Genomic DNA, 21,856 nt, shown 5'->3' on the forward strand with positions numbered 1-21,856 from the left:
TGCTCCTCTTTTTGGCATTCTTATTATTACTGGCATCACCATCTTCCCTTGATACATCAATAAGATTTATACCTCTAACTTCCTCTGAAAGATTACCCACCCCCCACATCTGACCTTTTTCAGATTCTAATCTGTTACTTTTCACCTAGACAATCAGTTTCCCTATTAGGTCTCTGGCTTCTGGTTTCTTTATTCTCTTATAGTCTACTATGAGACTACCTTATCATTTGGGCTCTCTTGCTTCCCTTTTTTTAAAAAGATTTTATTTATTTATTTATTTGAGAGAGAGAGAGAGAGAGAGAGAGAGAGATTGAGAAAATGAATGGGAGGAGGGGCAGAGGGAGAAGCAGGCTTCTGCTGAGCAGGGAGCCAAATGCAGGGCTCAATCTCAGGACCCTGGGATCATGACTTGAGCCGAAGGCAGACCCTCAACCAACTGAACCACCCAGGAGCCCTTGCTTCCCTCTTTTAAAAAAACTTAAACCTTCACTGGAGTGCTTTCACTTTAGTGAAAATGTATCTATATTATCATTTTTCTGGCACTACTCTTTTTCAGCAGGTCAGCTGGCTGAACTGCTTCAGTGGGTGCTAATGCTGCCCAGCTTCCAAAGTCAACATAGGTTTTCTCATCTCCGTGTGTCTCTCTTAACACTGATCTTTCAGCAATGCCTTTCTACTTCATTTTGGTTGGCCTAAATCCTACCCCTTCACTAAGGTACAGCTCACAGAACACTTTCACTTGTTTGATCCTGCTTTTAAAATCAGCTCTTCTTCACTAAACTCCGAGTACATTCTTCTCGGTTCCACTTACATCTTTGCCTAACGCTGTGCTGGACCCAGGCAAAGCATTCAACAAATGCATGAGTGAATGAATAGTTTCTTATTAGTACCTTGAAAAACTTTAATATTGTAACTCTGCTAATGAATCATTAGATCTAGGATGCTGAACAATGTAAGTGACTATCTCCTTTGTTTTAAAAAGTTATGCCTATAATTGTTATGGCTAGATGCCAGGGTGTCTACAAATAGAGAAGTGCATATTATTCCTAACATTTTATCTGTGAAGACCAGGAGACCAGAAGAAGAAGGTCTAGAAGACCATTTTTTATTAGCAGATAAATCCACCAATCCATTTATTAGTAGACATTCTTTCTATTGCAGGTGGCTCAACTCTTGCCAATTGGAAAAGAACAAATGAATATTGCCACATCCACTTCTGAAGAGTTAAGATTGAACTTTCTTTGCTCTCTCAGAAGTAGCAGGACAATCATGTTTTTTCTTCTAGGAAAAGGTTTAAAGGAATGCCTCCCTCTGCTTCATTTATTGGGCACTTTAAAACTCTTGTGCTATGGACAACTTCTAATGATTTCTTCCTCAAACGGTAACCTCAAGGGCTACCTGGAGAAAGTATCCTTCAGGTAAAAAGAAAAGACCACAAAACACAACACACACACATGTGCACATACACACATGCACACTGTGCGTGCACACACATGGGAGCGGGCCTGATAATTATTGAATGAGGGCTCTTGTTGACACTTCACTGTTTATTCAGCTTGTGAACTTTTTTTCTCAGTATCACAGATTTTGTGAACATACTAGAACATGTGACAGATACTGTAGGGGGTTGACTGGTAGCCCCTAAAAGATATGTCCTGTCTTAATCTCCAGAAGCTGTGAATGTTACTCTATTGGGGAAAAAGAGGTTTTTTAAGATGCAATTAAATTCAGGCCCTTGATATGAGGAGATCATCCTCGATTACCCACGTGGGCCCTAAATCCTATGACAAGTGTCTTATGAAAGAAAGGCAGAGGAAGAGCTGAGACTAACAGAAGAGGAAAAAACACAAACAAGAGAAGGAGGGCAGTGTTGACCATAGAGGCAGAGAGACTGGAGTGACATGGCCAAAAGTCAGGGAATGCTGACAACCACCATATGCCAAAGGAGGTAAATATCTTTCCCTAGAGTCTCCAGAGGCAGTCCAGTCCTTGATTTCAGACTGCTGGCCTCCAGAACTGTAAGAGAGTATATTTTTGTTGTTTTAAGGCACCCAGTTTGTGGTAATTTGTTACAGCAGCCACAGGAAACAATAAAGATACCACGGTAAGTTTTTAGTAAGGTAAGCAACACAAACTGTTGCTAAATTTCTACTACACTTTGAGAAGTACCTTCTTTCTCCACTTGATCCCCTCTTCATTCCCCAGTACATAGCTTCCACTTGGAAAGATATTCAGATCTCATCGGTACCCCCTGTGCCTGAGTTACAGATCCTGCTTTCTTGACAATAGCAGCCTGATTGATGAGATAACCCAGATGTGTCTGTGTCTGTTCGCTCCCTCGCTTGCACAGCAAAGAGCTCTGGGAAGTATAGAGATCATGATTATGGCTAAAAAAAATATCAGACCCATCAGGTTAGAACAGATACAGACAGATATATAGATACAGATAGATAAGTGTGGATATATGACTGTAAGATTTTTGTTCGCAGACCTTAAAAGTCCCAGCAGTACAGAGAACAGTGATTGTCAGCCTCTATTCCAGATCTAATAAATATTTCCCATAGAGGGGGAGGCAGGGTAACTGGGAAATTGGGTGAATGTGTTTTGTAAGTATTTATGATGTCCCATTCCCAGTTAAAAATCATTGTCACAGACAGTTGGCGATGAAGATCTTCAGGCCACTGAGATTCTCACTTTATTAGTCAGTGGCAAGACTGACCCGATGGCTTGTGTCGATATACCACAATGCCAAGGACCTCTTCATTTGGAGGAAGAAAATAAATTAAAAGTGAAAATGTCAACTTACCATATTAAAATCATTAAAATACATGTGTTTTGAATTGCCAAACTGAATGCAAAATGGTCTTCTGTATTTAAGGATTGAACTGATCATTATTTCAATAACCTTTGAGAATCTTAGTCCTATCTCCCCATTGAGAAACTGTTCTCATAAGCCAGAATAAAGTCAATTTCTACCTTGTTCTCAATACTATGCTATTGTAAAGATACTATAAATTAAGGATTAGGTTCTTTTAGTTACTGCAGTTTAAAATAGAGTGTTCGTGGGACACCTGGGAGGTGCAGTCGGTTAAGTGTTTGACTCGTGGTTTCAGGCTGGGTCCTGATCTCAGGGTCGTGAGGTCACCCTCAGTGTGGAGTCGCTTGGGTTTCTCTCTCCCTCTGCCTCTCTTCCCCCATGCGTGCTCTCTCTCTCCAAAATAAGTAAATAAATCTTAAAAAAAAAAAAATAGAGTGTTCACTTAGTTACTATACTTTCATTCCTATAATCATTTTCACAATTGGTGGAAGTTTTCTGACATTAGTGCTTACGCGGCCTTGACTTAGTAAATGTCAGCCCAAAGGAAAAACTGCAAATTACCTTATTAGGTTAATGAAGCATACATTTACATTATAAAAGCATTTCTATTTCTATGAGAACCTTACCAAGTTCTTTAAAGTTAACATATGGTTTTATAAGCCACGTGCAAGATACATCGTAAATGTCATAAAAATACCTTAAGTCCAATTTAACTTCTGGGTTAACATTAATTTTGATCCAATTGTTACAGGTCTTCTAAATGGATAATTTACTAATGTCCACATAGTTTTTAACTTTAAATGCTCAAACAATCATTAGCTGGCTTTAAATTACTTATCTATAAATAGTCAGATAATTATATTCGGAAAGAAAGTGTAAATCCTAAATTAACAAAAGCCAACTTTGTGTGCAGGGAATTAATAGTCACAGTAAATTGACAAGTCAATTATTAGTTTCACTTTGTCTGTTTTAAGAAGTGAAATGAGACCACTTGCTTTTTGCTTGCTATTTAAGAAAAGACTATAACTTGCTGCTTTTTAAAGAGTGAAAAACTCTGATGAACTACCCACTCTTCTATCTCCTTTTCTCACATTAACTTTTGCAGCTCACGAGACATTCTGTTCATGAACATTCTAAGTACTTCCATTTTCTTAAGTGCCTTGAAAAGAAATTTCATGCTTGAAGATCAGTGGAAGAAGAAAAGTGTCTGTTAAAATGTACTTGAGAGAACAGAAGTACAAAAAAATGGGAATGAGAAAATAGGAGGCAAAGATGAACAGAAGCAGATCCAGAAGACAAGCAACTGAATAGGAAAAAAACCCAACAAAAACCTGAGAAACATTTCAAGGACAAATTCATATTCAAGCATTATCACTAGATGTTCTATCTGATAAGACACAGGATCTGTTAACAGTAAATGAAGTAGTCCATAAAGATGAGACCATTCTAAATATTACAGAAGGGTCATGGATTCAAGAGAACAATGCTCACAATTAGAATTTAACAAAGGAACGAAGAAGGAAACAACAATCAACACACTATTGTATAGAAATATCTGTAAAATGGAGGCACAATACAAACATAACAGACAGTTGAAAAGATGAAATGAGACAACATACGAAAATGCCTTGCAAATATAAGCCACTCCAAAAGCAAAAGAGAGATTATGATCATTAATCAAGGAAAGCTACATTTATAGGGCCTTGACTTTCTAGCTGATTAAAATCCTCATTTGAATGAGAGCTGATGCTCAGTCATAGCTGAAATTATAAACAATGACACAAAGTCTTGGCCTCTTCTTGAGGAAGAAGGGTCATCTCTGAGGTTAACCAAGACTGTAATATCAAGTCTTTGTAGATAGGCTTCTGTCTGCCTGTCTACCTACCTATCTACCTACCTACCTACCTACCTACCTATCTTCCTATCTGGATTTTAGCAGTAACAGAATAGTAAATGGAACTAGTCAACTCATTTCTCATTCTGTGCCCCTCAGATTGTAAAGTATATTCGACTAAACTTTAGAGATCTGCCTTAAACTCAAGATGCCAGTTAACCCCCTAACCAAGACCAGTTTCCTGGCTGAACTCTGATATGTAACTGTTTTTTTTTTAAACCCCTATTTATTTCTCCAAATTCAACCTACTGCTCTATGTTGACCTTCAATGGCCATCTGATTTTTCCTCCCCCGTCTGATCTGGAATTGATTTATTGCCGGGCTTCCCAGTTAGATCTTCATAGCTCAGCCAGACTCCTAGGCCCTTCTTTATCTGTCTCCCTCATCCATAAAGTAGGATCTTCAATCACAGCAGGCAATCAAATCGAAACAAACAGTTTTAGTGTGGTTTATTCTATTGCCCTGTAGTATACAGCTACTGAAAAGGGTGAGTTATAAATGTTGCATTTTATTTATGAGTATTAAGCCTGAGTAAATGCTACATGATTTGTTCATTCATTTATCAGGTATTGACCTACACATTAGGGATGTGAAGATGAAAACATTGTAGTCCATTCTTTAAGAGTTCCAAGTGCAGTAAGGGAAACACGCATAATGATATGTACACCAAATGAGAGAAATGCTCTAACAAAAATATGTGAAAGAGACTTGCTAGCACTTGAGAAGTGTTATTTAATTCTGTCTAGTAGGAGTGGAGTCAGGGAAGGCTTCATAAAGTTGACACTGACATGCATCTTAAAATTTGAGTAAATAGGCACAGGCAATAGAGGCAGGAGAGGGAATTCCAGATGGCAGGCATTGCATGTGCAAAGGGTGGAGTCATGGAAGTCCATGGCATCAGGAAGAATGCCTGGCCCATGGTGTAAGCTTAGTAGGAGGATATATGAAATAATGAAGATAAAATGGAATCAGATCGTGAAGGGACTGGCCTTCCTCCTCAAGCCACAGGGCAAACATGGTATTTTTAAGCAGTGAATCTAGCATTATTCCAATTTTACAAAGATAATTTTCTTACCAAAATAAACTAAGAGTCTGACAAATTAACTTTATTTTAATTTTTGGTATTTGGGACTAAAAATTCTTATGCCCATTATAGGATTTCTACTTTCCATTGCTTCCACTCTTGACCCTGATGATCATACACAGAAATGATGATTGCATTAAACTCATGAAAGCCACTGCATGTAAGCTCTAATTAATAAGGCAAGAGTAATCACAGATCCTATAGTCTATCCTTTTCTTGGTACATCTTTGCAAGTAAATTAGGTAATGTTCATTTTTAAGTATGGAACCTTAGAAGCAAAGATATATCCAGGGAAAATTTGGAGAGAAAGGAGTAAGTAAAAATGTCTGCTGGAATAGTTGATAGGTGTTTCTACTTCTGTTAACTTAGCAAGTCTGTGATAACAAAATAGCCGTGATTACTTCTCTGTGGGGCCAGATTGCTAAAGAGAATTTGCCATTTGATTCTACCTCCATGATTCCTATATCACCTGATGGGGTGATTCTCTCTTTATAATTAACTGGGTTGCTCTAAACTCCTTGATTCCCTGATGATAGATCTTATTCTATTAGTAGTTCCAACATGTTGCAAATCAGTCTGTAGCATGTTCCAATCTATAGCACGATAGAACAGATTCATATTCCATGATAGCCATTCTGAATCCAGATCCAATTAACCTACATGATTTTTAGGGTGCCACCACAGTGCAACTGTATTTGGTGATATGAACACTGGATCTGCCAACTGAGGGACTAGACGTGAGGCCATTAGACTAAAACTATGTACCACACATGTCTTATTTGACCCATATGGTATACAAAAATGAATGTGGATTCCTTTAAGTAGGACATATGTTCCCCACTTCGCCATAGTCCCCACTGCTCTTTACTGCATCACACCTGGCCTTATTCTACTCATTTGTATTACATGAACTTCACTTTATAACCCAAGCTGTAGCATTTCTGTCTTTTCGGGAACCATACCTTTTACCTGAAAATGCTTTGACAGCTGAGAAGCTGACATTTGGTTTGGGGTTGACATTAGGCTCAAGGTTGAGAGAGAACATAACACACAGAGACAGCGGCAAGGTGCTGCAGGTGGAGCTGAGAAGTACGCACTTCAGACAAAGGGGAAGTCAGTACTGGTTGAGAGGAGGCAAGAAAGAGTCTTCAGCCTGAGAGAGACCGCACTCAAAGACATCCGTCTGACTAATTCTGCTCCCACTAAGCTAATGAACAGACATAATAAGGATGACAGCTAAATTAATAGGATGTGGATTAACCAAGGACTTTAAAGAAAACAAATACTGAATATGAAAACTTAGCCCCTGTAATAACTGTCGCTTTGTCCTCTTCATCTGGTACAAGCCCCATCCCTCCGCCCCCCGACATTCATGTACTCACGCCCACACAGGCTTCCTCACCACAGCAGAGAGAGCATACAAGGGCTGCTGAGCCAACGCATCTCACTTCTGACGCCACAGTAATCTGTTCAAAATTTAGATCTGTAACCTAAGCTAGGCCAATCAGATTTCCTCCTCAGAGAATCTCCAACTCCAGCTAGAGTTCCAAACTCCACTTTTTGTCCTGGTTAGAACTTAGCAGAGCACTGCCCTCACCCTATAAGCTTGCCCACCCCCTGTCATGCTCCACCTCTAAAAAGGGTGACATGCAGAGAGAAGCAGAGAAGAACAGAAAATCTGAGTGTTTCCAGTCATCCTCAAGGCTGGCCCTGCTCCTGCCTTTTAAGTGGTTTGTCACTTGTGATAAAATATCAGAACCTGTGAGTCCTTAGAGTTATCTAGGCACAGGAAGCTGATCCAAAAAAATTCTCAAATTAACTCTTGCTTGAAATAGCCATTTATTTGAGGCAAAAAGAAAAGTTTTTGGATTATTTTCCCTACACATTGTTCATCTGTTTGTGTTAATTTTCTATTTTATTTCATGTACATATATAGTGACTGAAAGAAAATAAAGGCCTGTCTACTCCAAATCTGTCAACAGTAGAATTCTCTCTTGATTTGACATTTCTTTCATAGATAGTAACTGATGTTCTCTGTGACACTTAACTTCACCTGCAGCTACTAGTTCATGTATTCATCTAATCAAAGATTCACTTACTTTATTTATCTCCCATTATATAAAAATGTTACTCCCACTCTCTAATTGGTAGCAAATCCTAATAAACAGCATTAGGGTGGAAATACATTATTCATGGGAAATAGAGAAGGGCTTTTTTTCCCTCAAAAAAAAAATCATTACAAATTACATCTATATCTAAAAAACTTTGTATAAATCCTTCTATAAATATAATGTGACATATAATTCTGAAGCAAATATCCATCCTACTTATTAATAGGTTATACATAAAAAGTAGAATGCAGGGGCGCCTGGGTGGCTCAGTTGGTTAAGCGGCTGCCTTCGGCTCAGGTCATGATCCCAGGGTCCTGGGATCGAGCCCCGCATCGGGCTCCCTGCTCGCCGGGGAGCCTGCTTCTCCCTCTCCCTCTGCCTGCCTCTCTGCCTGCTTGTTCTCTCTCTCTATCTCTCTGTCAAATAAATAAATAAAATCTTTAAAAAAAAAAAAAAAAAAAAAGTAGAATGCAAACGAGTCTAATTGCACCTCAAGTAATTTTAGCCAAAATTAGGTACATTATTCAGAAAGCATTTAAAAAATGTAATCAATGAATTAAATCTTAAAGTTGCCAAGATAACTGACATTATCAAATCAGAAATATACATTCATCAGAAACACGGAAATCTTTCTTTTAAGAAGAGAAAACAAAAACACTGAACTTTCCCTAAGCTATTTCACATAATGGCTTCTTACTGAAGATTTGTAGTAATAATATCAAATTTTCCTAAAACTCATCATATTGTAAGTATCCTATTTCCAGTGATGGCTTGATATGACAGGATGCATTCAACTTAATTTTTCCAGAAAAGCATTGCACTTTCCTTTGTTCTCTTCCTACTCAAAGAGCTGCCAAGTTTCCGTAAACACAATTCTTCAGCAAGCGTGAGATGGGTGCCCTGCTTTTATTAAACTAGAAACAAAAATTCTCTGAGACTGAGAAAGCTTGTCTTGTAGTCTACCTATAAGTTTGAGGAGACCATTGCGAGGAAGTCAGAAGGGAGAAGAAATCACGGACTCTTCTGGAATCCTAAGGAGATTGAAGTCTTTCTCTCATGCTTACTATGGACGAGAAGTAGAAGTGGGAGGTGCTGACCAGACCATTGATCCAAGACTTACTTCAATACAGTTGAATTTTGGAAAGTAAAAACTCCGATATGGTTTTTCTTTGATTTTTAACATTATTCAACTGGATAATATATACTATAACTAGATTTTACAAACTTTAACTAGGAAATTTTTTAAAATCCTTAACTGTTTCTGAGAAAGTAACATTGGCCTTGTGTGTAGTGAATTGGAAAAGAGGCCTCTTCATGAGACTTTACTGTGAGGCACAGGATTTAAAGCCTTCTGGATATTCTATACATTGGGCTGAACTTCCGTGTTCTGGAACATATCATTTAGGACATCCTAAAAGGTGACTGTTTAGGCATTCAGAAAATAATGAATCAAATTTCACTATATATATTTTCATATTAAAAAGAAAAACCTTACTAAATACATGTGAATACATTAAGAAGAAAATTAAATGATCAGCAGAATGATGTAATGCAAAGGGCCATATAAATTCCGGAAGAATCGAAATACAAAATGCTCCCTTAAAACTTGGAAATAAGAACTCTCATCACAATTATAGATGTGGAAAAACAAATGACACCACCAGCAGTCATTCTATTAGGGTACATTTCAACAAAACCAAGACAAACAGGATAATATAATGGCCTTCAAAGTGTATACCTTACACCAATAAACTGTCTTGTCATAACTGAACATGAGGCATTCTGGTTCCTCAAATATTCTACCCTACCACATCAATTTTCAAAGAATTAGGTTCAGATAAAAATACTGTTGATTCTGAAGCTGGTGAATAAAATTTAATATTTCCTCAGAGAAGGCACAAAGTCTCAATGGGGACATCAGTTTCTGGTGATAGACAAGGGGAAGCCATATGAAGTGATGGGTGGCTGATCTTTAACCTGAATTAGTTAGAAATACCACCTGCAGTTTCATGTTGATGAACTTCATCTTAGGAAAATGTAGAAATTTGCACTACCACGGGGTAAAGTTATGGGGGCGATTATTCAATCACAAAAGGATTCTTAAATAAAATTATTCACCACAGAGTTTCTTTAAATAGCGTATTTCCCTTGTGCATATAAATCTTTCATTGATCATTAGCTGCTTAAGAGAGACTGGGGGACAGAGCCTCTTAAAACTGACATGTTAAGCCACTATTAATTAAAGATCAATCAAAAATGAAAGGAATACCTCTCTGAAGTTATGATGATTCAATTTACCCACAAATCTGTAGGAACATATTAAGTTGGTAGAGTAAGGTATGACTGGAATGTTAAGTGTTTTAACATTAAACCATAAAATACTGGTATCCTATTTTCATAATCATATTCAAGCAGAAGTTATTTTTCATGAAGAGTCTGCATATAATTTAGGAATGCTCAGTTATTTCGCCAAAATTCAAGAGGAAATTTATGGATGAACATCTCTCTTTATATTCAAATTTTAAATGATGAGGGTCTTTTTATAGTTTCTATTTTAATGAACATCAGTCATGTGGTACATACCTTTATTCTGAAACCTCTTTCAATATTCTACACCATAATGTCTTTTGATAGGTTTATTTCTGATAAATTGGCATTTACTTTGCAAATTCAGAAGGAGTTCTCGTTAACATAACGATACTCACTGCATGTTTCTATGCTAGTAAACTTCAATCATTACGAATGATTCAGAAAGCTTTGTGATAACAGTGCCTGTCAGAGGAAAAGCAGTATTTTTCTGTAAAATGAATATGACTGTCGCCAAAACCTTCAGGAGGTACTTGACAGGCATAATGGTTTGATGGTCTGTTTTGTAAAATTATTCTCTTGTCTTTTGTCTTAAGAAATATTATATCTGAATTTCTTTAGTTTAGAAAAATAACCTTTTTCAATCTTACTTTCTTCTTGATGGTCATTTACAAATTTGTGTGGCATAGTGTCCATTACACGGTCATTTTTTTGAAAGAATAGGAATAATTTTCTTCTGTCAGAACTATGTACTTACTATATGCATTTGGGTAGACTTGTTGAAGAAGTAATCTAAAATCAATAATTCCTTTAAGATAAAATCTAATGTGAGTAGAAAAATTTAATGTGCATATTGTGTTCTTAGAGGGGAAGTAGAAATTAATTTTCTAAAATATTATCCATCCAATAACGAAGCCCATGTCTGCTACCATAGTATGATACTCTAGTAAGAACATAAACATGATCAAATAATCATTGGCATTCAGAATGCATTTCAGGAATCTTCCATATACAGCATTCAATATATAGCATTAAAATATCTCAACTGCTAGCAGGAAGCACATATTGACTACTTAAATCTTATCAGGTGATGTACTAATCTTTACATGCATTATCTCTTTAAATACCCACATTAACTCCATAGAGGTAGGTCTTTTCATAGTGCCTTTTTTATTGGTTAGGAAAATGAGGGCTGCTTGTTGAAGGTTATACTAGTAGTAAGTGGCAGAGCTGGACTGTCATCTAGGTCTGTGGAACAGAATGACCTGAACTGGGAACCAGTGCCATATGCTTCCTTTTTATTATAACCAAAATAATTGAATAATAATAATACGAAGAAGAAGAAAAAGAAGAAAGAAGAAGAAGAAGAAGAAGAAGAAGAAGAAGAAGAAGAAGAAGAAGAAGAAGAACCATGATGATGAGAACAAATTTGTTTTTGTAAAATTTGTGATATAAAAACATATAGTAATTTTTGATCTCTTTTTTCTCATCAGTTAAAGGAAAGATTTGATTTTTTTAAAAAGGTTTTATTTAATTATTTGTCAGAGAGAGAGAGACCGAGCACAAGCAGGGGAAGAGGCAGGGCAGAGGGAGAAGCAGGCTCCCCGCTGAGCAGGGAGCCCGATGCAGCACTCTATCCCAGGACCCCGGGATCATGACCTGAGCTGAAGGCGGACACTTAACCGACTGAGCCACCCAGGCACCCCAGGAAAGATTTGATTAGGTAACTATCAAAGCAACTCCACTTCCTAAAGTTCCTAAATTTAGAGTTGTGGAGAGTTACACATATCTAGTTGCTTAGGTGGTCAACAACACATAAAATAGTGCTGTAACAAAAGAGTAATCTGCATGATTGGTGTCTGTGTCCAACAAACTATACCAGAACTAGATCCAAAGCTGGGAATTTCAATGGACTCTCTGTACTGGTTTTGTGACAACACTCTTGGATCTTTTCTTTCTTCCCATCTTTCTTCCTCCTTTTGGCCCTTTTCTAAGGTAAGAACAAGCAAGTGTAATTACATTGACTTTATTCCAGTTTTTAATGCATTTTAATAAGTGCATCAACTGCTTTCCAGATTTTCAGGTATCAGTGACCCATAGCCACTGCTCTAACGTCCATCTCCATCTTCCTTTGGGTTTCAAGCCTGTCATAGCATTAGGCCTTTAGCATTTAACACTTAAAAAGGAAGCTCTACTTCTGCTTAGATAGCACTTTTTTTTAAAGGTTTTATTTATTTATTTGACAGACAGAGACACAGCAAGAGAGGGAACACAAGCAGGGGGAGTGGGAAAGGGAGAGGCAGGCTTCCCGCAGAGTAGGGAGCCTGATGTGGGGCTCAATCCCAGGACTCTGGGATCATGACCTGAGCCAAAGGCAGACTCTTAACGACTGAGCCACCCAGGCGCCCCTAGATAGCAATTTTTAACGCAAACATACAAGTTGCATTTTCACCCAGCCTGTTCCTCCTCTCCAGCGCTAAAAAAACTTTGATTTTGAAATCTGTGAGATTCATGTAAGTTAGGGCATATAATGACCTAATAATACTAATACTAGTTTCCATTTGTTGATTTCTCATTTGCTTTAGGATATGAAATATTAACTAAATACTAATATGAATAATATTCCTCCTCAGGTTAGAATCATAATTTTTAAGGGAATTCTGGTTTCAAAAGTAAGATATCAGCCCACTACAGCTGTCAAGAATTATTACTTTCATTTATCATGGCATGATAAATTTGGATTGAGTAGAACTGAATGCCATCAGCTTATATAATTATAATACCAGTCTTTATTTGCTTTTACATGCTTTAATTATGATGTCTATTTGTCCAGAAACTCCAATTAATGTCTAACAAGCTTCATGCCAGGCAACAGAGCTATGCTGCTCTGCATATCTTTCTCAAGTGGGCAACAAATACATCAGTTTTCACCTAAAACTTGGACTTTGGATACACGTGTTCTTATCCAGAAGGAAAAGGAAGTTTTTACAGTTTTTTATATGAGTCTGTCAGTGCAAACATGTCTTGTACTTTCCCTATGGGGCAGTAAAAACAAAATCAACAACATTACATTTGCTCACGACAACCAGAAGAGTAATTGTGAATGGAAAAACCCAGTCAATGTTGACTGCCCTACCTCTTGGGAAGCAAGGTCATATTTGCATCACTTGCATGACTTAGCAACAAAGTATTTTTTAGCATCAACAGTATTATATGCCACTTTCCAAATCAGGTATCAAATTTAACACCCAAACTTTTGTTTCTAGGATACTGATATTAAGTACTTCCCTTCCTGAAAAAGGAAACAAAGAAGCTTCCCAATTTTAGTAAGCTAGAGTAGTAACTATTCACAAAAGTTATGTTTTGTTTCAAGCTATTAAAATATACACCTAGATAGCAAATGTTAGATAATAGTTCCCTATGGGGTCTTCTTGGATTAAAAACTCAATTTGTATATTTGTAGTAAAACACATTCCAGGCACAATATATTTATATGCACAGCTCTAGGACATATAAGGCTCCCAGTTATGGAATGAATAAGTTATGGGAATAAAAGCTATGGCACAGAAAATAGAGTCAATGGTATTGTAATAGCATTGTATGGTGACAGACAATAGCTACACTTGCAGTGAGCATAGCATAATGTATTGAGTTGATGAATTACTATGCTGTATACATGAAACTAATGTAATAGCATGTGTCAACTAGCCTCAAAAAAAGCATGAAGTAGAATATGTTTCAATAATTAATTATTTAAGCAACATAGTAAATTAAATGTGTAATTTATATAACAAGAAGTTTTCCTATAAGGATATCAGTCAGGATCAATATAATATATAAGATATGAAAATTTTTCCCAATTTAAAATTCTGCAAGCTATAATACAGTATAACAGGGCACAATGTGCTACTTAAGTTCTAGTGTGACACTTTATTTTAATTAGCCTGTAACTAAATTGGATAAAGTTACATGTCCCTTTACTTGGACAGATGTCTAAAAATTTGAGGTTTCAATATTGTCATCAACCACTTTCCTCTCCATGTTAACATTGGTGAATCCTTGTTACTTGCTCAGATACAGAAGTGTTTGCTTTTTAACAAACGTCACAAACATATTAAATACTAAAGAAAAATAAAAGCACTATTGGGCAGTTTATTTAGTTCAGTCTCATTTTTTTCCTTTGTAGAAAATTTGGAGATGTGTGCCCTTTGTGGCATGTATACCTTGTCATCAATTAGTATTTATTGGCATTTCCTGTGCCCAGGATATATCACAAAGTTACTATGAACTTTATTAAGAAACCTAGAATCTAGAGAAAGTACTCAAATGAGTATTAGGATAAGCAAGAGAAGAAAATAGAGACTGTAGACATTCAATTAGGTTTCCTTTACCTAAATGGACTAGATTTATTTGAAACCCTCTAAATGTGGCTAATTCTGAAAAAAAGAGAGGCTGCTGTATGTAATGAGTAAAGAGTGAGAGAAAGAGGTAAGAAGGGAGCGGAAGAAGTAATTCTGATTTCAAAGGAAACTGACTTTTCCTTCAAAAGCATTGTTACAAAGATGTATCATTTTATTAATCTTACCAAAGATTAAAGAGTTATTATACTCATTAGAACTCTAAACTCTAAAATCTGTTAGAACTAATAAATGAATTCAGTAAAGTTGCAGGATACAAAGTCAATACACAGAAATTTGTTGCATTTCTATACACTAATTATTAACTATCAGAAAGAGAAATTAAGAAAACAATCCCATTTACAATTGTATCAAAAAGAATAAAATACCTAGGAATAAATTTAACCAAGCAGGTGAAATACCTGTATATTGAAAAATGTAAGACATTAATGAAATAAATTGAAGAAGATAAAAATAAATAGATAAACTAATGATGTACTGTATGGTGACTAACATAACATAATAAAAAACACTTAAAAAATAAAAAATAAATAAAAAGGTATTCCATGCTCATGGATTAGAAGAATTAATATTATTAAAATCTGCAAACTACCCAAAGCAATATACAGATTTAATGCAACCCCTATCAAAATTCCAAAGGCATTTTTCACAGAAATAGAACAAACAATCCTAAAGTTTGTATGGAAACATAGAAGACTACAGATAGCCAAAGGCATCTTGATAAAGAAGAACAAAGCTGGAGGCATCATACTCCCTGATTTCAAACTATATTACAAAGTTATAGTAATTAAAAAATATGTATTGGCATAAAAACAGACATATAGATCAATGGAAAAGAATAGAGAAGCTTGAAATGATCTCACACATACATTGTCAATTAATTTATGAAAAAGAAGCCAAGAATATGCAATGGGAACAAGACAGCCTCTTTAATAAATGGTGGTGGGAAAACTGGACAGTCACAAGCTAAAGAATGAAACTGGACCACTATCTTACACCATACACAAACATTAACTCAAAATGGATTACCAAATTGAATGTAAGACTTGAAATCATAAAACTTCTAAAGAAAAACATAGGCCATAGCTCCCTGACATCGGTTTTGACATGGAATTTTTGGATCCGACTCCAAAAGCAAAAGAAACAAAGTCAAAAATATACAAGTGGGATAGCATCAAACTAAAAAGCTTCTGCATGACAAAGGAAGCCACCAACAAAATAAAAAGGCCACCTAATGAATCAGAGAAAATAATTACAGATCATGTATCTGAGGAGCTAATATTCAGAATACACAAACAACTCAAACAACTTAATAATAACGAAACACCCCCAATCTGATTTTGAAAAATGGAGAGAAGATCTGAATAGTCATTTTTCAAAGAAGGCATACAAATGGCCAATGGAACATAAAAGGATGCTCAATGTTATTAATCATCAGGCAAATGCAAATCAAAACCATCCTGAGATATTACCTCACACCTGTCAGAATGGGTATCATCAAAAACACAACAAATAATAAATGTTGGAGAGGATGTGGAAAAAAGGAAACCCTGTGCACTGTTGGTGGGAATGTAAATTGGTGTAGCCACTGTGGAAAAGAGCATGGAGGTTCCTCAAAAAAATTAAAAATAGAACTACTATATGATCCAGCAATTCTACTTCTGGGTATTTATTTATATTTTTTTAAAATTTTATTTTATTATGTTATGTTAGTGACCATAAAATACATCATTAGTTTTTGATGTAGTGATCCACGATTCATTGTTTTCGTATACCACCCAGTGCTCCATGCAGTACGTGCCCTCCTTAATACCCATCACCGGGCTAACCCATCCCCCCACCCCCCCTCCCCTCTAAAACCCTCAGTTTGTTTCTCAGAGTCCATAGTCTCTCATGGTTCATCTCTCCCTCCGATTCCCCCCCATCATTTTTCCCTTCCTTCTCCTAATGTCTTCCATGCTATTCTTTATGTTCCACAAGTAAGTGAAACCATATGATAATTGACTTTCTCTGCTTGACTTAGTTCACTTAGCATAATCTCCTCCAGTCCCATCCATGTTGATGTAAAAGTTGGCTATTCATCCTTTCTGATGGCTGAGTAATATTCCATTGTATATATGGACCACATCTTCTTTTCCATTCATCTGTTGAAGGGCATCTCGGCTCTTTCCACAGTTTGGCTATTGCGGACATTGCTGCTATGAACATTGGGGTGCATATGGCCTTTCTTTTCACTACATCTGTGTCTTTGGGGTAAATACCCAGTAGTGCAATTGCTGGGTCATAGGGTAGCTCTATTTTTAAATTTTTGAGGCACCTCCACACTATTTTCCAAAGTGGCTGTATCAACTTGCATTCCCACCAGCATTGTAAGAGGGTTCCCCTTTCTCCACAACCTCTCCAATATTTGTTGTTTCTTGCTTTGTCAATTTTTGCCATTCTAACTGGTGTAAGGTGGTATCTCAGAAGAGATACAAATGGCTAACAGACACATGAAAAAATGTTCATCATCATTAGCCATCAGGGAAATTCAAATCAAAACCACACTGAGATACTTCTGGGTATTTATTTGAAGATAATGAAAACACCAATTTGCAAAGATTTTTATCCCTATGTTCATTACAGCATTGTTTTCAAGAGTCAAGATATGGAAACAATCCAAGTGTCCATCAGTGGATGAATGGATAAAGAAGATGTGGTGTGTGTGTGTGTGTGTGTGTGTGTGTGTGTATAGATAGAGATACAGATAGAGATATAGATATCTACAATGGGATACTACTCAGCCATAAAAAAGATTGAAATCTTGCAATTTGTGACAACCTGGATGGATCTTGAGGGTATTAAGCTAAGTGAAATAAGTCAGAAAGAGAAAAACAAATACTGTATGTTTTCTCTTACATGTAGAATCTAAGTGGAAAAAAAAAACCAAAACGAAACAAAAAACAAGTTCATAGATTCAGAGAACAGACTGGTGGTTACAAGAGGCAATGGACTGGAGAGTGGGAGAAATGGATGAACTTTTTTTTTAGTTTAAACAAGTTGAATTTAAACATTTTTTAAATTTATTATAGCTATTATATACTTCTGGTGAGAGTTCATACAACTTCTTTGGTTAGAATTCTGAAAATATAGCAAGAAACTTTAATAAAATTATTTGTTTTTACCTAGTATTTTTCCTTTTAGGAATTTGACCTGTTGAAATAATTATAAAGTTAAGGGAAAATGTATAAGTAAAGACCACTTCATCACTGTTTATGATGATGAAATTTGGAAAAAATCAAGTTTCCAGCAATATATATGAAATTATAGGACACTCACATGGATATCATGTAGGCATTAAATGGATATTTTCTGAGAACATTTAATAGAAGCAGATTCTTTCCTGTAATTCTCCAAAATTTCTACCATTAACCTGTACAATCATTTTTTAAGAAAAAACCAAAATTTAAATGCAGTGATACCCAGGTCTAGATGAGTAATTAAAGGTAATTTTCAGTCAATTTTAAGTTGTAAAGTATAATGTATCTCACTAGGTCAGCGGTGGGATGGATTTCTACTCTTTGAAAGTCTGTTAATAACGGTAAATATAACATCCTTTGTTCTAGAAGGTTCTGAAAATGCGTTCCTGGCCATAACAAGAAGGCCACATTGCTCACTGACACCCTCAGGGCTCAAGCTCAGCCAGATTACAGTGTCTGTCTTTTGATTCCCTTAACTACCGCAGCCTGAAAGGACTAAGTCAGGCTCACATCCTGAATTGACCTTCAGAATTGTACAGCATGATTTCTGGGATTTTACCCAAGAAAGTGCTGTCCAGACATTTGCTGATGTCTTCAAGTTATTTAAAAAGGACAAAGTTCTTTTTTTTTTTACATTGTGAAGTAACACACTTATGCCACTTAAAATGGAAATGCTAGGCTGTAACCACATTAAAACTGATTAAAATTCAAACCCACTAATTTACATATTTTATATGAATTGAGTTACTATTTTATCTTTCATCCTCGGTACTTTGCTTTTTTGTGCCTTTTGCTTTCTACACTGGAATAGTTTAAATGATTACTGTCAATCTTTCCAGTTTTGAGAAGATGAAGGAACTGGGAGAAAAAGAAGCCAGAAGGGATGTGGAAAGGGAAAGGTGGGCACGGCCAACAAATGGCAGATGAAGGAGAATATGGTGATGAAGACAATTCCGTGCATCTCATGATTTTATCTATGACACTATTAATGAGTTTTATATATTTACAGACAAACTGGAGAACTGATGGGTTTACAGTTACCAAGGAAAAATGGATGTGTGTGTAACTTTGCCAGAATGTTCAAGTTAGGTCGCCAGACATATACCAACTCAGCTTTGTATAATTACTGATTATTGTTCTTATACTGTAGCTCATGTACTAGTTTTATTATCCTCTCATGTCAGTTTTCCCAATTTAGGACAAGGCTGAGTCTGACACCCGAGCTCTTGGCCAGTGAAACTGTTGGAGATTCTCACTTTCTCGTAAGAGTACATACCACTTAGAGGCTCTCTATTACTGGTCCTGGCCACCCTCCTGACTCTCAACCCATGAAACTTCATTCAGTCCCCCTTTCTTAGGATGTAACACATTTGACCCTGTTGAATTTGATAGCTTTTTCAAGTCTGGAAAGGCAAAACTTAAATCCCCAGGAGGTGAAAAACCAAAGTACATATTGTAGAAAACAAATATATTTTAGGCATCTGGAGTCTTTTTGTTTGGTCCTTAATATTACTTTCTATTTGCACTTACCCTTTGTGATCAGCTATTCATCTACTCCAATATTATTGCAGTAACAACACTAACAGGGTAGTTTCTTCAAATCAACTGTTGCTCCAAAAATTCAAGGATTAAGGTTAAATTTCCCTAAATAGTAAATGATTTATCCTATACACTGACAATCAGAATCAGAAAATAAAATGAAACAAAAGTTGTTTAAAAGAATCCAAAGCCCAGGTTGATGTCTCCAGTTTACCTGGTATTTAAAGAGAACTCACGCTCCTTTTGGCGGTGGTAATAAAGGAGTTCTAGTACTTCTCAGAACATTTTGCTAACACACATGCCTATTTTTATTCAAATGAATATACAGCTGAGACTTCAAATTTGTATAAGAAATTTTCATATTTTCAAACCAATTTATTAGTCTTTATAATTTTTGTTCAAGAAAAAGTAATTTTTTTAAAAAAGAAAGCTTTACGAATTATTCCATTTTGTATAACATTTTAGTAGAATGTAGAGAACAATAGATAATATAAGAAAACCCAATGGGCAACCATCAATCACAGTATTCTTTTAATTATGTTGTCAAGTAAAGAGACACAATTAATTTCATTTTCACTATATTCATTACTGATAACTGGCACCATAAACCACTTCTTCTTTCCCGATATATATATATATATCGTTTTGTATAGCTCCTTAGAAATACATCTTCCTAGGAATACTGAAATGTGTATATGAGTGTGGCCACTTAGAATTTACATTTCAAAATTTCCTCAGAAAGTAGCAATAAAATCTAATATACTTTAATATACCATAACATGAGTAAAGAGCATGATGCAATTTTAATATATCTCTTTGTTTCATATAGAGCTTTGCTTTAATGATGCTTGTGGTCTTCTATCTCATAATAATGACAATTTGAATACTACTTGCATGTATATGGCATCAATTCAAAGGCTTGGGTTTATCATCAAAGAAGCATACTGATACCCTGACTTGTATAAATCTTGCATATGTTCATGCCTTAAAGTTAGTAAATATTTCCAATGTTAGAAATCTGTTAACTATAATAATCTCATAGGTTCTAAGACCATATCTTTTTGCACTATAAATTTGAATATAACAAAAAAAATTGAATATACTATTACTAAAGATGATCACATCTGTAATCTTCATTTTGAAGATGATTTACAATTTTAATCCAAATTCTCAGTCCCAAAACAATAACATTGATAGCTTAAGGGATAGTCTATCAATTCCTTTTTAGTTGTATATAATAAAGTATTTCTACTGTGAAATGGTGAGTGTGGGAAAAAATTCCTTAACAAACATGAATATATGGTTAAAATTATACTTAAAATTATACTGAATATAGATACACCACATTTGGAAATTCCAGACTGAATTCTAAGATAACTAAGTTAGAATTCTGATTTGTAGACAACTGGATAGTTTTACCAAAGCAATTCTGTCCATGTTCTTATGTCCCAAACCTGTTAGTCCTTTAACCAAAAGTCACTTGCTCACATTTTATTAAAAATAAAATAGCATAATGTCCTTTACATTTGATTAGATAGAAATGATTTTTAACTGTAATGGCGACACTTTCCTCCCAATTTTCAAAAATTGTGTTTTAATGTACTAATGGTATAAGTCAAAGAGTTCCACACTGCCTGTTGTAAAACCAGTTCAAGCCTTATAAAATGACAATATAATGCCACCAATAAGACCTTCAGTCCATCTCATTTCCTAACAACCATATGAAAAACACTTGAGTCTTTATATCCATATGTCCAGCTTGGTCCTAATGCACAGACTGTGGGGGATGGATTGGGCCATGTTTGCTGGGATTTCCTAATTTTGCTCCCTTTAAATACACACAGGTTTGGCTTAGAGGATGACATCAGGTTACAATCTAGGCTTATTAACTGTCAGAATGTATTGAGAAAAGGGTATTAACCAGAATTAAGGAATTACTCACCCAGCTGAGTCTCCTGAATTGTCAGTTTACTTTCCATAGGATACAAAAGCTTGGGTGGCTTATCAGTCAGAGGGGCTGAAAAACAATAACAATACAGACTTCTAGTTAACACTGCATGAGCTGAATGATAGAACACATTTTATTTTCCCAGATACTTTTCATTCTCAGAGCAGTGTGTCAAAGCATTCTACCAAGTAATGACTTTTTTTCAGGCGAGCTGAAAAGCTATTAGATTGTACACGAGTCAAATATAACACTTCCATATTGACAGTCACACGAGACCGTTGAAGTTGGAATCAGGATTGGCCAGTCCTTAAGAACATATGACTCTGCTTCATCAAATATTTTCAATTTGCACCTTGTTTTCCATTTTAAAGGGTACCCTACATTTTCTCTGTGTTAATTAAAGCTAAACGTGATATCTGTATTGTGCATTTTGACGATGTGGGGGAGATAATGTCTTATTTTCCTTAATCCCTTTCCAAGTTTCCATACCCTGGATCA

The 21,856-nt window shown here is 35.9% G+C and overlaps 1 protein-coding gene across 2 annotated transcripts in view; it reads right to left on the bottom strand.

The window, feature by feature from the left end:
* IL1RAPL1 (interleukin 1 receptor accessory protein like 1) overlaps nt 1-21,856 on the bottom strand; it is a 1,364,983-nt gene that overhangs the window by 281,033 nt on the left and 1,062,094 nt on the right. For both annotated transcript variants that reach the window (XM_078065379.1, XM_078065380.1), the window contains one exon: nt 21,353-21,427. In XM_078065379.1, coding sequence (XP_077921505.1) covers nt 21,353-21,427 — 75 coding nt within the window. The remainder of the gene's footprint in view (nt 1-21,352; nt 21,428-21,856) is intronic.

Source organism: Halichoerus grypus, chromosome X (genome assembly GCF_964656455.1).
Source record: "Halichoerus grypus chromosome X, mHalGry1.hap1.1, whole genome shotgun sequence".
In the NCBI taxonomy this organism is placed as follows: Eukaryota; Metazoa; Chordata; class Mammalia; order Carnivora; family Phocidae; genus Halichoerus; species Halichoerus grypus.